This window comes from Neopelma chrysocephalum, unplaced genomic scaffold (genome assembly GCF_003984885.1).
Source record: "Neopelma chrysocephalum unplaced genomic scaffold, ASM398488v2 Primary Assembly neopelma1_59, whole genome shotgun sequence".
In the NCBI taxonomy this organism is placed as follows: domain Eukaryota; kingdom Metazoa; phylum Chordata; class Aves; order Passeriformes; family Pipridae; genus Neopelma; species Neopelma chrysocephalum.
The window spans coordinates 25423729-25436705 of record NW_020897714.1 but is presented as its reverse complement, the minus strand read 5'-3'; the positions used below and the strand labels follow the sequence as shown (position 1 = coordinate 25436705).

Sequence of the window (12977 nt, the reverse complement as noted above, 5' to 3'; positions counted from 1 at the left end):
CTTTCCAGCCTGCGCAATGGATTTTTTAGGTGAGACACAGCCTGCGCTGAACTGAGCCCACCCTTTAATCCTAAGGTTCATCTGCCGGGGCCAAGCAAGCTTGGACAATGGCAGTGAGGTCCTCAGGACGTAGGTTTGTTTAGAGTGACCTTCTCATAGATGGATGGCCTCACAGGGCTAACGAGCTACCATCTGCCCGGGGGACTTGGGATTCGAACCCGTGGTCGCAGCAGTGAGAGTCCTGCATGCTAACCACTAGGCCACCAGGGGTCCCAGCAGGACAGATACAGCTGTAATATCTGCCTTTTCCACCATTAAAGAATGGATGTAGAAGTGATCTGAGAGTGATAGAAGGGGGAACTTTGGAGAGGTGACACCAACTAGAAGCTTACAATGAAGGGAGTGCAGGACTCAAAAGATCGAGCGCTTGGGACTGCACGTGGAGCAAAGTGGTAGCTTGCCTAAAGCAGTGGTCTCCAAAGAGGGGTGCACACACCACAGAGTGTATGCAAGAAAAATCCACAGCTGACAAGATGATTAGAGTGTGTGAAGAAAAGAATTGCTTTTACTTTTAATAAATAAGAAAACAAACACTAAAGTAAATTTGTTTCATTTTTATGACATCCTTTCTTCATTTATTATTTGTGTTTGCTTAATATTGTGTGTAATATTAGTATAGTGGTACATCTATATAATTTAGAAATAAATATACATATTTACATATTGGGGTGGTGATCAAAAGATTTTTACTGATAGGGTTGCACAATCAAAATAAGTTTAGAGACTACTGTTCTATAAAGCAGGAGATTAACAACTTCTAAGAATACAGCCGTATTTTTATTAGTTGACACCTTGAAACATGTTAAAAAACAGCACTTCTTTCAACAGTTTGGTGTTCTTCTACTAGAAAAATATTGATCCTTCCCTTTCCTCTACTTCTGCCCTCTCCTCCCTCCTTCCATTCTTTCACACTCTGATTCTAATTAAGCAAAAGACTAGACATTTGTGTCTTTCCTTACTATCTTGTTTGCAGGTTAGGTGCACAACTTCTGAAAGTGAGTCTGTTAAGCATTTCTACCGTATCAAGATATTCAACTCTTTGAAGGATGGTTTCACTGCACTCTGATGCCATTCTGTATTGCTAACAGTATTATAAGCACCTGACTCTCAACAAGGTAGCCCAGTGGTAATATGCTTCCAGCACATTCACCCAGTCTAGGACAACTGGCAGATCTCTTTTAAAAATTATTATTATTATTATTTTTGTTTTATAACTCCAAGCATTTGTCTTGAGCTTACCTGGGTATGTTTAAAAACACTATACACTGGAACTTCAGCTCCTGGATCTTTGGAGTCAGGTCTGTACCATCACACTACAAAGCCAAAGTGACAGAGCACAGAGAAATTGCTGAATGGAGCCACAGACAAGAGAAGTGCTGCTGCTTTGTAACAACTTTCCCAAGACTTTCCTTGGAATGTGTTGCAAATGTCATGCTCAAAACTGAAAAGTAACAGAGCCATTAAACTCTCACCTCACTCTCTCTTCAACCTCCCACACCCACCCCCTTCCCACAATACTATGACACTATGATTTCTTATACTTACCACAACTTTAACATGCTTGGATAAATCTCTTGAGCTTCTTTGCAGAAAGTCTGTAAAGGCTGCCTGCAACAGAAATAAGTGCAGGAATTGTCAGCAGTACTTCCTCTCTTTTCTTCCCTCTTTTCTTATCCCAGCACATTACCAAAATGCTATTCTTTTGTCAAACTTATTCTTGTAGAAGATGTGATTTATTTTTTTTTTAAATTATGGTACTTCTCCTTTTGAGAGGTTAACTGAAAAAATCCTTGGACATCCAAGGATTTAAGTGCAAATTCTTGCTCACATACTTGTTTCCATGTTTAAGGCACATGGGTACAGTGGGAGTCATCATCCAGAAAGACATTATATGTCATACATTATCAAACTAGTGTCTCTCTCTTAATAACTTTAGAATAAAGTTTTGTCCATGTACCTCCTAAATGCAGAATTGGTTAATTATATCTGCATATTCACACATGAAAAATTAATCACTCCAGATACCTGATCTGTGCTCTCTACTCCCCATGACCCTACATCCAAGACTGTTCCTCAAAGCTACAAAGACACAGGTCAAAACTTTGGGAATTCCTCTAGGAAAGTCACCATTCATGTGCTTCCCAAACCCTGAAAGAAGAGGAGCAATTTCTTGAGAACCTTATGAGTCAGAAGCAGGGGGACCAAGATATGACCAGTACCGTGTCCAAAGGAGTGGCATTTCTCTCATCTGCTCAGCTCTGTATAACACCTGTATACTTCACGCACTTTCCAACAGACACCTGTGTGTGTGCACTTGAAATTGCAATGGGCAAAATCAACTGGCCTGAGCTCCTGATGTGAGAAAGTGGGGGGGAAAATACTTAAACAAACATTCAAGCAACTAAGTTAGCATCGTTCTGTAAGACAAATCATAACTCACCCCTGCATAAAACATTTTATTTCTAAATCGGCTGTTGAATTTCTCTGGATTTGCTTCTGTGAAAGGATAAAAAAGAAAAATATGAACATCCTAACAAAACAAGCAGACTTCATTATACCTTCACATTCCCTGCCAGCACTATAGTGCTTTTAGCACATATCACTCAGTGAAAATATTAACATAAATACATTTTTCCTGCGTGACTGTCCCTCATCTGTGCCTTTATCTCCTATCAGATTTCAAACATTGATATCGAATTCTTTCCCTTTCTTGCAGAGAGTGAAAATAGAAGGAAGCAAAAGCAAAGAGGTAACAAGAATTCAGTTAACACCTCTCAGACTACTCATCTTATGATCCCTCAGTACAATTTGAGACTTCTGTTTCCACCAATGCAGAAAAAATCTCCAAAAATTATTAGAAATTTATGAAACACTAACCCGTGTTTTTAAGCAGGAGTAAAGCATTAGTTAATTACAAGATGAAACAGACACTTAAATTCTGATGTGTTAAAGAGCTACTGAGGAACAGACATTTCTACCCAAATATTCCTGCAGCAAGGAAAAAAATAGTGGTTACTCTAAAACCTATTCAGAAAACCATTTCATTTTTATTAGATTCCACGTGATGGAGAATTTTAAGTCTAGTAGTAATGCACATCTAATGGTTAATTACTCTCACTGTTAAAGTAAATGTGGGGGATTCCTCTCTTGAAATTTTCAGTCTTCAACTGCCAACTGCTAAATCTTATTATACTTCTCTGTCAGATTAAAGAGCCTTCAACTATCAGATATCTTCTCCTTGAGTAAATACTTACAGGCAGTGATTAAATCGCCTCTTAACCTTCTTTTGAATAAGCTAAATGGAGTTCCTTTAATCTCCCAATATAAGGCATGTTTCCCAGAATACAGGTCATTCTCCTTGGGAACTGCTTTCCTAGTCTGTGGCATCAAGAGATTTCAGAAGCAGACCTTCTGGCACTGTATTCAGTGTTAGTACCAACTGTCCACCCTTGCTCAGTGATTCTCTAGTGAAAACATCCAACTACCAAGACTGTCCTTCTGGCTAAAGCATCACACTGGTGTGAACATATTCAAATTATTTCTCAAATGACCACTTAAAACAATACTTCTAGTTCTCTTTGAAGTCACTACATGTCACAATATAAGGCTCCATTTTGTAAGAATGAGCTGCTTGAAGTTTCTGATTTGACTGCTTGCTCAGTCACTGTGTCGTCCTTCTTTTGTGTCACAAGTGAGTCAAACTCAGTCAGGGGCCCTTCTACTTCAAACAATTAATTTAGCTGCATAAATAAATCTCATCCCACTTATTGAGCTCACAGCTCTTTGCAGAAGGTCTCAACACCCCGTGCCAAGCAGCAGAAGGTTTCTAAAGGCTTAGTGCCTGTTCTGCACATTCTTTGATGTGACTATCCCTGATGGCTCCAGACAGCAGCCACCGGAGCACTGGATCTTACATGGATCTTACGACAAATGCTCACCATAACCAAAGTCCTAGTTTAGAATGAAAAAGGAGCTTTTTCTGAGGACAGGGACTCAGCAGGCCCTCAACGTACTGCTCCTACTTCTGACATCGCAGACGAGCATGGGTAGGGAGGAAGGACTCTTTCTCTGATACAGAATAGAGCCTAAAGTTGATTAGAGTGCAACTTTGACTGTAGAAGTAAATAACAGGCTGCAGATCCAAGGCTCACTACATCCTCACCATTCTCAAACTATCAAGGGAGTAGAGAATGGAATGTGTTAGACTCTGTTTGTGTGCAGTGTGGGGGAGGCTTCCTGCAAATGAACAGTCCTTCAGAGCCAAGGGATCAAACAGCATGTCAGCAGGGATAAAGTAAATTGCATCTTCCGTGCTCTACCAAAGCATAAGGATGGCAATGGAGTCGCTACCCAGAACACTTCCTGAAGATGCAGAGCTAAGTACATGAGGCTTAGATCCAACCCTCGAGTCTCAATCTGATTAGTCACAAGAAAAGTATAAAGGTTGCCATGGAAAAGGCCACATTCACGTACAAGTTCCTCTGAGACATTGCAATCACTGCTTATTCTAAATATAACAGCTGACCAACCTCTATTGCATAAAGTGCCCTGCTAGGCTGAGAGTTCATATCAATTTATCTTATTTTGGTTTGCAGGCATGGTATTTGTTTGTTTTAATAGTATATGCGATTACAATAGCTCCACATAAGCAACTACACACAGCCACTTAACTCAATAGCCCAAGTGCTACAGCTGTGAAAGTTCTTTACACTTTTGCTACTGTTGCTAAGAATTTCTCTGGGCTGTCATCATTTGTAAAAGAGATTAGAATTTGCTTTGCGCTGCTTATTTCACAGAACCATAGAATACTTCAGGTTGGAAGTGAACTTTGAAGGACATCTAGTCCAACTACCCTGCAACGAACAGGGACATCTTCAACTGCATCAAGTTGCTTGGAGCCTTTTCAATCCAACCTGATGTTGAATGTTTCCAGGAATGGGGCATTCATCACCTCTCTGGGCAACCTGTGCCAGTGTTTTACCATCTTCATTGTTAAAAACTTCTTCCTTGTATCTAGTCTAAATTTATTCTCTTTTTTGTTTAAAACCATTACCCCTTGTCCTATTGCAACAGGCCCTGGTAAAAATCTGGCTCCATCTTTCTTATAAGCTCCCTTCAGGTATTGAAAGGCTGCAATAAAGTTTCCGGGGAACCTTCTCTCCTCCAGGCAGAGCCAGCCCAATTCCATATGAAAAACAATACAACCCACACACCAGCAACATCTCCAAGGCTATAAGCTTCCCTCTCCTAAAATACATAGGATTCACTTTGTATATTTTAGCATTTGAGAAGACAAGGTAACCACCAACAGTAAAGACTTGTGCTACAAAAAGCTCTCCTGGCCACGCATACACGCAGCTTGCTCTGCCAAGTATTTTTTCACCCATGTAAATTTTTAAAACACTGGCATGTCTGGAATAACATTCATTCTTTATGGGGCTTCATAACTTCATTATTAAATAATGCCTCCATTAAATGAGAAAGCAGACATGCATTTAATCTATACTGTATATTCACAGTCACATTAGCAATGCATAGTGATATGCACTCATAAAAAAAATGCATACAGCTGTCATCATTTCATTCCTGTGCCCTTTTGTGGCCCCTCATTATTATTCCTAAAGCTTGAAGCAGTCTTAAACATTATAAAATATGCATTAGCTCATTCCATCATGTATCCTGCTCTTTATTTAGCCTGGCATTAGAGTGCTGTCTTTTCATCTTGAAATGACACACTGATAGTATGACAGTGAAGATAAGGGAGGCTGTGTTTCAGAAAAAAATACCTGCATATGAAGCTGGAATGACCAAAAGCTGAACACAGAGAATTGAACCAGGTTTGTTTCTATGAGCACTCCTGCTTAAACCATATAAATAGAGCAGTTCACATCAGTCCAAAACCCAGCTGGTTAAGCCACGTTTCAACCTGTATGAGGTGGTAAAACTGCCACTGGCACAGGGACAGACAAGATGCTACAACTGCTCAATTCCGGACAGTTCTGTGGACATTAAAAAACCTTTAACTTGCATAGAGACACTCTGGGTCTGTATCAAGTCCAGTGTCAATGTGCTGTACTCATCCATAGATAACAGCCTTCTAGCTTGAGAACACAATTATCCTCCTGCTACTTCCAGTCTTGCAGCTCCACTCCTCCCTCCACCTCCACACTTGCAATTGACTTTTCTTTCTCTTATTCTGACATTTCTGCATCATCATTAACTTCCTTTATGTCTGTACTTATCTCCTTTACAAGATCTAAAACCTCAGAAATCTTCCCTTTTAGTCCTTTTCCTCCAGTAAATGACAGTCTTCCTTGTACTTTTTTCAGTTTTTTAATTATAAAATGCCTTGGAAATTCATGATATATACAAGAAGAAAGAAAGTGATTGTATCTTGTGGTTTTATGTTCCAACTTTCCTTCTGAATTATAAGAACAGGATGTTAAATCCAACTCCTTTTCTAATTCATGAAGTAACTGCCCATCCACAAGGCTAAGGAAATAAAAAGTCCCTATTACCTCTGGATTCATGGAACTCCAGCGTAACATGTGCATCAAATCCAAGACTGAAGTAATTATTGAAGACATTGAGGGGAAGCTGTAATTAGATAATAAAAAGAGATGTAAAAATAACATGTATGAAACATTTCTCAACACACCAGGGATTAACTACTTTAAAGCTGGCATGTGAGGAAAACCTCAGAAGTAAGTAGGACATATCAGGAAAATGTAAGCAGAAGGTTGCTCTGAAGGTTAGTAATGGCTTGTGGAAGAGGATCAGATACAAGAACCCAAAGAACACAAACACATCTACAGTACTTTACAACCATATATGTATCCTTGTAAACACATCAAAGGGTTCCTTATGTTGTTATTGAGATTTCCCATAAGGCTGCACTCTTAATATGTCATCAATACAAAGATTTTCATAATTGCTGGCTCCTCAAGCTCAGCATGGCAAATGAAACTCAAGCTGTGTTCTTCTCACTTCACATATAACCAGGACCAATGCAAGTCCCAGAGAAGCAGCCCTGATTCTATTGAGGGTGCATGAGGCAGGGAAGCACACATCTGGCCTCTTCATTGTTACACAGGCCCAGCAGGGCTGTACGAAGGTAACAGTACCATCCAACAGACAAGCTGTAAATTATAACTGAAAAGAGGAAAATGGTTCACAGAATCAGGGTTTTTTTTATACTTGTAGCACTTTCAACATCTCCAGTCCAAATGGTATATAACTATATGATTCCCTCACAAAAGATTTTCCCACTCTTCAGTTATCAAGATACATTAATGGAGATTATATGGAGACCCACACACAAAGAAGTTAAATACAAAAATACACTACACCTTGCTGTAAAGTAGCAAACAGCTGGTATCCATTAGCAAAATCCTAAGGAAGAAAATTTTACATCCTGTTTTTAGTTTTGTCTAATTTGGAAATGGATGGTAGTCACAGGGTTGCTTCTCCTGCAACTAGAGAAAAACAACAATGACCTTTCTGATAAAATGCTAGGGATTTTTTTTCCAGGATTTAGTCCTTGACATAAATGTTCAATGCCTGGGAGTTACAAACAACAAATAAACGCATTACATTTCACACAACTCTGGAATCACTGACACATGAAAAGAACCAAAGGAAGAGATGCAAATAGAAAATTAAAAATGTTTATGACTTCCCACCCATGCAGCTTATGGTGTAACCCAAAGCATTCATAAGCATCCTATAGTTTCTGGGGGAAAAAGTAGGCTCTAACCTTACGTGCCCCATCCTCCAGCTCATCCTGGGGCAAATCAGGGTTGCGCTCAACCTGCAGATTCCAGCGGTCCAGCTGGACAATGGTCCCATCTTCTACATGGCAGAGGATCTTGGACACTGGCTCATCTGTGTAACCCTGACAGCAGAATGTGACCAGAGTATCAGCCACGGATGGCAAAAGCAAATCAAGTCACTCACCAATTACCTGGCAGACCTCCCTCCTTTCACACAGGCCTAAAACATCAGATCAAAGGTTCCTGAGACCCTTGATAAATTTTGATGCATCAATAACAAGCTATTACAGAGGTGCACAAAGGTAGGGCAGGCAAAGTAAAGCCATAAGGAGAGGCACTCAAAGTGTATTTGCCTGGAATAAGTCCAGTGCTGTAGTCAAGGATAAACAAAGAGAAATAAAGTTTAAACTATGCTTAAATTAGAAGCCTGCATATCATCTGCATTACTTGGCCTGAAATACCAGATATATGTAAGTACACTTTTATTACAACTACATCAATAGTAATTCAAAATCCCAGACTGGAAATTGAATCAAACCATTGTGCCTAAAGTGAAGCAGACCTTGGACACAGCCCTGCCTGCTATTTTAGCCCAAAGGAAGGTCCACCGCACACAACTAAACCCGAGCAGCAAGTTGAGAACCCCCACATAAGGGTGCCCCAGTCAGTCCTTACCCCACCCCAGTTGAGGGTGCGGGCAAGGTCGTTCCCAGTGCCAAGCGGAAGGACAGCCACCGGAGGCGGGGGGCTGAGTTGCAGCTCATCAAGGATGGAGAGGATCCAGCCCACCTAAAAAAAGGGAAATGCAGAGAACTGTTAGTCAGAAAGATTAAAAGGAAAAAGGCATATTTTGATCATATCATATTCCTATTCACAGTAAAGACCATGTAAAAGAAATGCAAAAGTGAACGAAGAATAATAATGGACAATTCAAGATAATGTCTTTAAAATTACCATTATGCCAAAAGAAACTAAACCTTTGACAACAGTTATGAAAGAAAATGTGAGAGACACATTAAAACTGCATGGTGTCTGAGAACTTGTCATGTCAAGCATTAACTTGCCCCCAAGTCTCCCATTTCCCAGACAAGAGACCTTAGCGCTGAATTATTTTACTCAGTACAAAGCATTATATCTATATATATAATATATAGATATACACACATATATATCAAATAAAAGACTAAAAGACTGGAAAAAAGGACATAGTTTAATGCTCAGGGTTAAAGGCCTTGGGTTTGGAACAATGAATCAGTCTCTTTTGTATTCTAAGCTACTAGTTATTTTACACAGCTATTTCTCTCTCCTGTCTTTATTCTGGACTACATAAAACTTTCAAATAGAAATCTATATGAAGGAACAAATTACTGTAAACTATTCTGTTTTCATTAAAGGGTAATTTCCAAGGGAGAGAAAGAATTGTTACTTAAGATGTTACCAAACATTTTATGACTAATATTCTTGACACAAAACCAAAGAACTCTTTATTAAACTACTTCTCACTTTAAACTACTTCCCCTTTAAAAAAAAAATTCGTGAAGAACCTGGGTTGCATTTTTAAATAAAGCATTCATAAAAAATAAACAGAAGACTTTCTTTCCTCTCAGAGTTTCCAAAGATGCAGTTTCTACAGGAAATGTGAGCTTTTAAATAAGACAAAACAGAAATCCTGACTGCAGCTGGACAAAATTTTTCTTCCCCCAACTAATATTATTGTGGTTTGAAATAGATTCTTAATCCAAACTGGGATTACACTGGAGCTTCACAAAAGGCACCCAGCATAACACGGGCATCGGATACAATAGCTGGAATCTGAAGATCAGCAGAGAGGGTGGCTTGATAAATATAGCAACCACCATGCTCTTCAGTAGTCTGGGGTATTTCTTTCTCCAGGTCTCTTAACAGACAAATTTATTTTTGCACAAATGGCATTTATCAGACAGCTATTTATCATAACCAACTGTCCAATTATTAAAGCATTCATCTGGGATGTGATCCCATATTCAAATTCATTGTTCTGACAACAGTTATCTCAGTCACTTACACCTCTCATGACTTTGGATGTCACCAAAAGTATGTAGGTCTTTTAGAGGGATTTTCAGAGATAAATAATCCTCTATCTTTGAAAATATCTATCCTTCAACGTTGTTAACAGGAGACAGAAAAAACAGTCCAAATAACTTCAGTGGGGTCAGGGAATCCTAAAGGGTCTTTTGTCATTACCACTGACTTAATCCACACATCTGCACTTCAGCCTCTCACTGCTACAGATAACATTACAATACCTAGCACTTCTGTGAATGATTTTAAGTGATAAACAGAAACTTCAAATTACTAATTTATAAGTACAACATTGCTATTAAACTTGAGGTCACTTCTAAACCTTGTACATTAGTTGTACAATCAAGGATGGCACAGACTATCATTTCCATGTAAACAGAAAGCTCCTGACTGCTTTGAAAGAGAAGCTTTCCACCTCTGCCCTGGAAAGTAACAGCAAGCAGTTATGATAGAAAAGTTACAATAAGTTCTGATTCAGCTCAATAATGCAAGGTAACATCTGGTCTCATTGCATATTCATTAAGTCCATTTGAGCCAGATTTTTCATTTCTAAATGTAATGGCTTTGGGAATAACTAGATATTAATTTGCTTCAAACTGAGCAGCAGCAAAAGCAATAGTGGAGTGCTGTTCATACTAATGAGAAGGTGCTGCCACCTCTCGCTTGCACTGTTCAGCAAAGGAAAACAAAGGATGGTCCGACTCAATGTAGTTGCATTCTTTTCTATTTTAATACCTTCATGACAAATAGTTTTTTCCCCTATGAAAACACCGGTTTCCTCAGATGGAAAAGAGAAAGAATTCCAGCAACAGACTGAATAACTTTTTCGCAGCTTATTTCTCCTGCTAAAGCAATGCCTTGCACATTTCTTAAGAATTAATTTCTTAATTAATTCATAATTCAGTAATGTCTTAATTCCCCATGAACCAGCAAGATAGCAGTCTTATCACTAATTTTTTTTTTCTTCACACTAAGAGCTAAGAGTGGGGGTACAGCTCACTACAAAATAAACTAACCACCTCTCCAAGCCCTAAACATCTACATGTATCTATTCTGTCCAATCATTGCATCTTGCAAGGGGTAATGCATTTTCCTTACCATACTTACTGTTAAAATTACTATCAAATGCATTTTGGGGAACTGAGCCTACTAGAGATTAAAGGGCAGTTTTTCAACTGTATTTAAGCACTCACTGGCATAGACTGGGATTTATAACATTCCTAATTACTGGAGAGAGAATGCACTCATGGCCTCCAGACCCTAAACTGCAGAGTCTGTCTCCAACCGAAGGTGCCCAAATCCTTTAAAGATTTGAACCTATTCACTTATCCAAGAACATAGAAATTCTGTTGCAGAGAAAAATACTGAATGTGGATCTGCCAGATGCCAGACTAGTTGTATGACCTATGCAATATCCTTCCTCACAGAGGCTTCATAAAGAAAGTGGGGAAACTAACTTTCTTCAGGCACAGAGAAGACACTACTTTACTGTACTCAGACATCATGGAGACAACAGCAGGAAGGAGCAGAGTGGCTCCCAGTCACTGGCTTAACCTGCTAGACCCTCAGATCAATGTAAATAGCGAGAGGAGACCAGCAAAGTTAGTCTTTATCGCTTTTAAGCTGTACCAAATCTTTATGCATAAAGGAAAAACGACTTTGGACATTAGGATCTGGCCCCATATCTACACAGGCCAGGCCACGCATAAAATTAAAAACCAATATTAGATTTCACAAGCATTAGGTATCTTATCTGGCTCTGCAGGTGTTGTGAGGCGGGAAACCCATCACTACAAGGAATTTAATCACTTGGCCAAAGACCACAGGGCTGCCAGGCACCGGCCACCTACCGTCCCATCCCCGCCACAGGCCAGGATCCTCAGATTTGGCACTTTTCTGTACAGCTCCAGCCTGGCCAGGGAGGGAAAGGGAAAAAAGGGAAAAAACCATCAGAACAATAATGCAGACACTTTTTATGCATTTTTATGCATTTTGCTGAGTGACAGTGTAACCACCGCTTACTGCAGTTTCAAATATTCATTAATAAGAATGTGAGTGGAGGTGGGGGAAAAAAAAATCTGTTGCCAAAAGCCTCAGCAGTGACAAGGCTTCAGCCCTGGCAGTCACAGGAACATCGGCCCCAACCCAACCTGAGCCCTGTGGCTCACTTCATGTCTTCACACAAACACATGCAAACCCATTAGGATGTGAAATGGGACCTTCCTTCCGCGTTAGGCAGCACCTCCTGACAAGTGTTTGATCAGCTTAGCATGCTGCCATGCTAAATCTGGAAGGCCAGATTCTCACATTCCCTCTGGAGAGGTCAATCTTTATTTTTCTCTTACCCTAAAGCAAATGAATTTAAACTCTGAGGTTCTTAAACAAAATTTACTGTTCCTCATCATGATTTGATGAGCTACCATTTCTCAAGCTTGTAAAATATGACAGCTTCTTCAACTGGTAACTACATTTTAACACCACAGAAGGTAAGAACATCTAATAGAGTTCTTTCCCGGGATATCTGATCTAAGATACCAACAGGAGAGACAAAAAAAGCACCCATTGAAGTCCTACTTCTTCAGGTGCATCAAAGAAAGGCATAACAAAATATCTTGTAATGGAGCGGGTACATTTGTGTGTAGAGAGCTGAGTGACCAGAGGACCTAATCCTCCTTTAGCCCCATTATACAGCTCTGATAAATGTATGTCTACCTTAAAGCCTCTAAACATCTGAGAGAACAGCAGTGGAGATGTTTCAGCAGGAATAACAAAAATCCTGAGTGCCTTGAATAGGAAATACTTGGACTGTTCTTATACAGGTAAATATTTTATTTTACATTATTATTAGCTTTTTGTGCTGCCTAAATTGCAAAAGTAGGGCTGAACAGACTAAGTACAGCAAGTATCCCCATTTCAATTACCACAGAAGTGTGGTTTCTTAACCCTTGGCAGCAAGAATCAGCCCTTTAAAGACAGGTCCTCTCTCTCTTGAAAGAGGATCACAGTTCAACTGTCCAGATAAAGTGAGGCAGTTACTCAGCAAGCAGAGACACTTGCATAGTGCTGTCACGTATGGCAATCTGG

At 39.6% G+C, this 12977-nt stretch overlaps 1 protein-coding gene across 6 annotated transcripts in view; it reads right to left on the bottom strand.

The window, feature by feature from the left end:
• DGKI (diacylglycerol kinase iota) overlaps positions 1-12977 on the bottom strand; it is a 210213-nt gene that overhangs the window by 89537 nt on the left and 107699 nt on the right. For all 6 annotated transcript variants that reach the window (XM_027680570.1, XM_027680573.1, XM_027680572.1 and 3 more), the window contains 7 exons: positions 11744-11804; positions 8508-8621; positions 7817-7954; positions 6579-6657; positions 2501-2556; positions 1606-1668; positions 1300-1373 (listed from right to left, as the gene is read on the bottom strand). In XM_027680570.1, coding sequence (XP_027536371.1) covers positions 1300-1373; positions 1606-1668; positions 2501-2556; positions 6579-6657; positions 7817-7954; positions 8508-8621; positions 11744-11804 — 585 coding nt within the window. The remainder of the gene's footprint in view (positions 1-1299; positions 1374-1605; positions 1669-2500; positions 2557-6578; positions 6658-7816; positions 7955-8507; positions 8622-11743; positions 11805-12977) is intronic.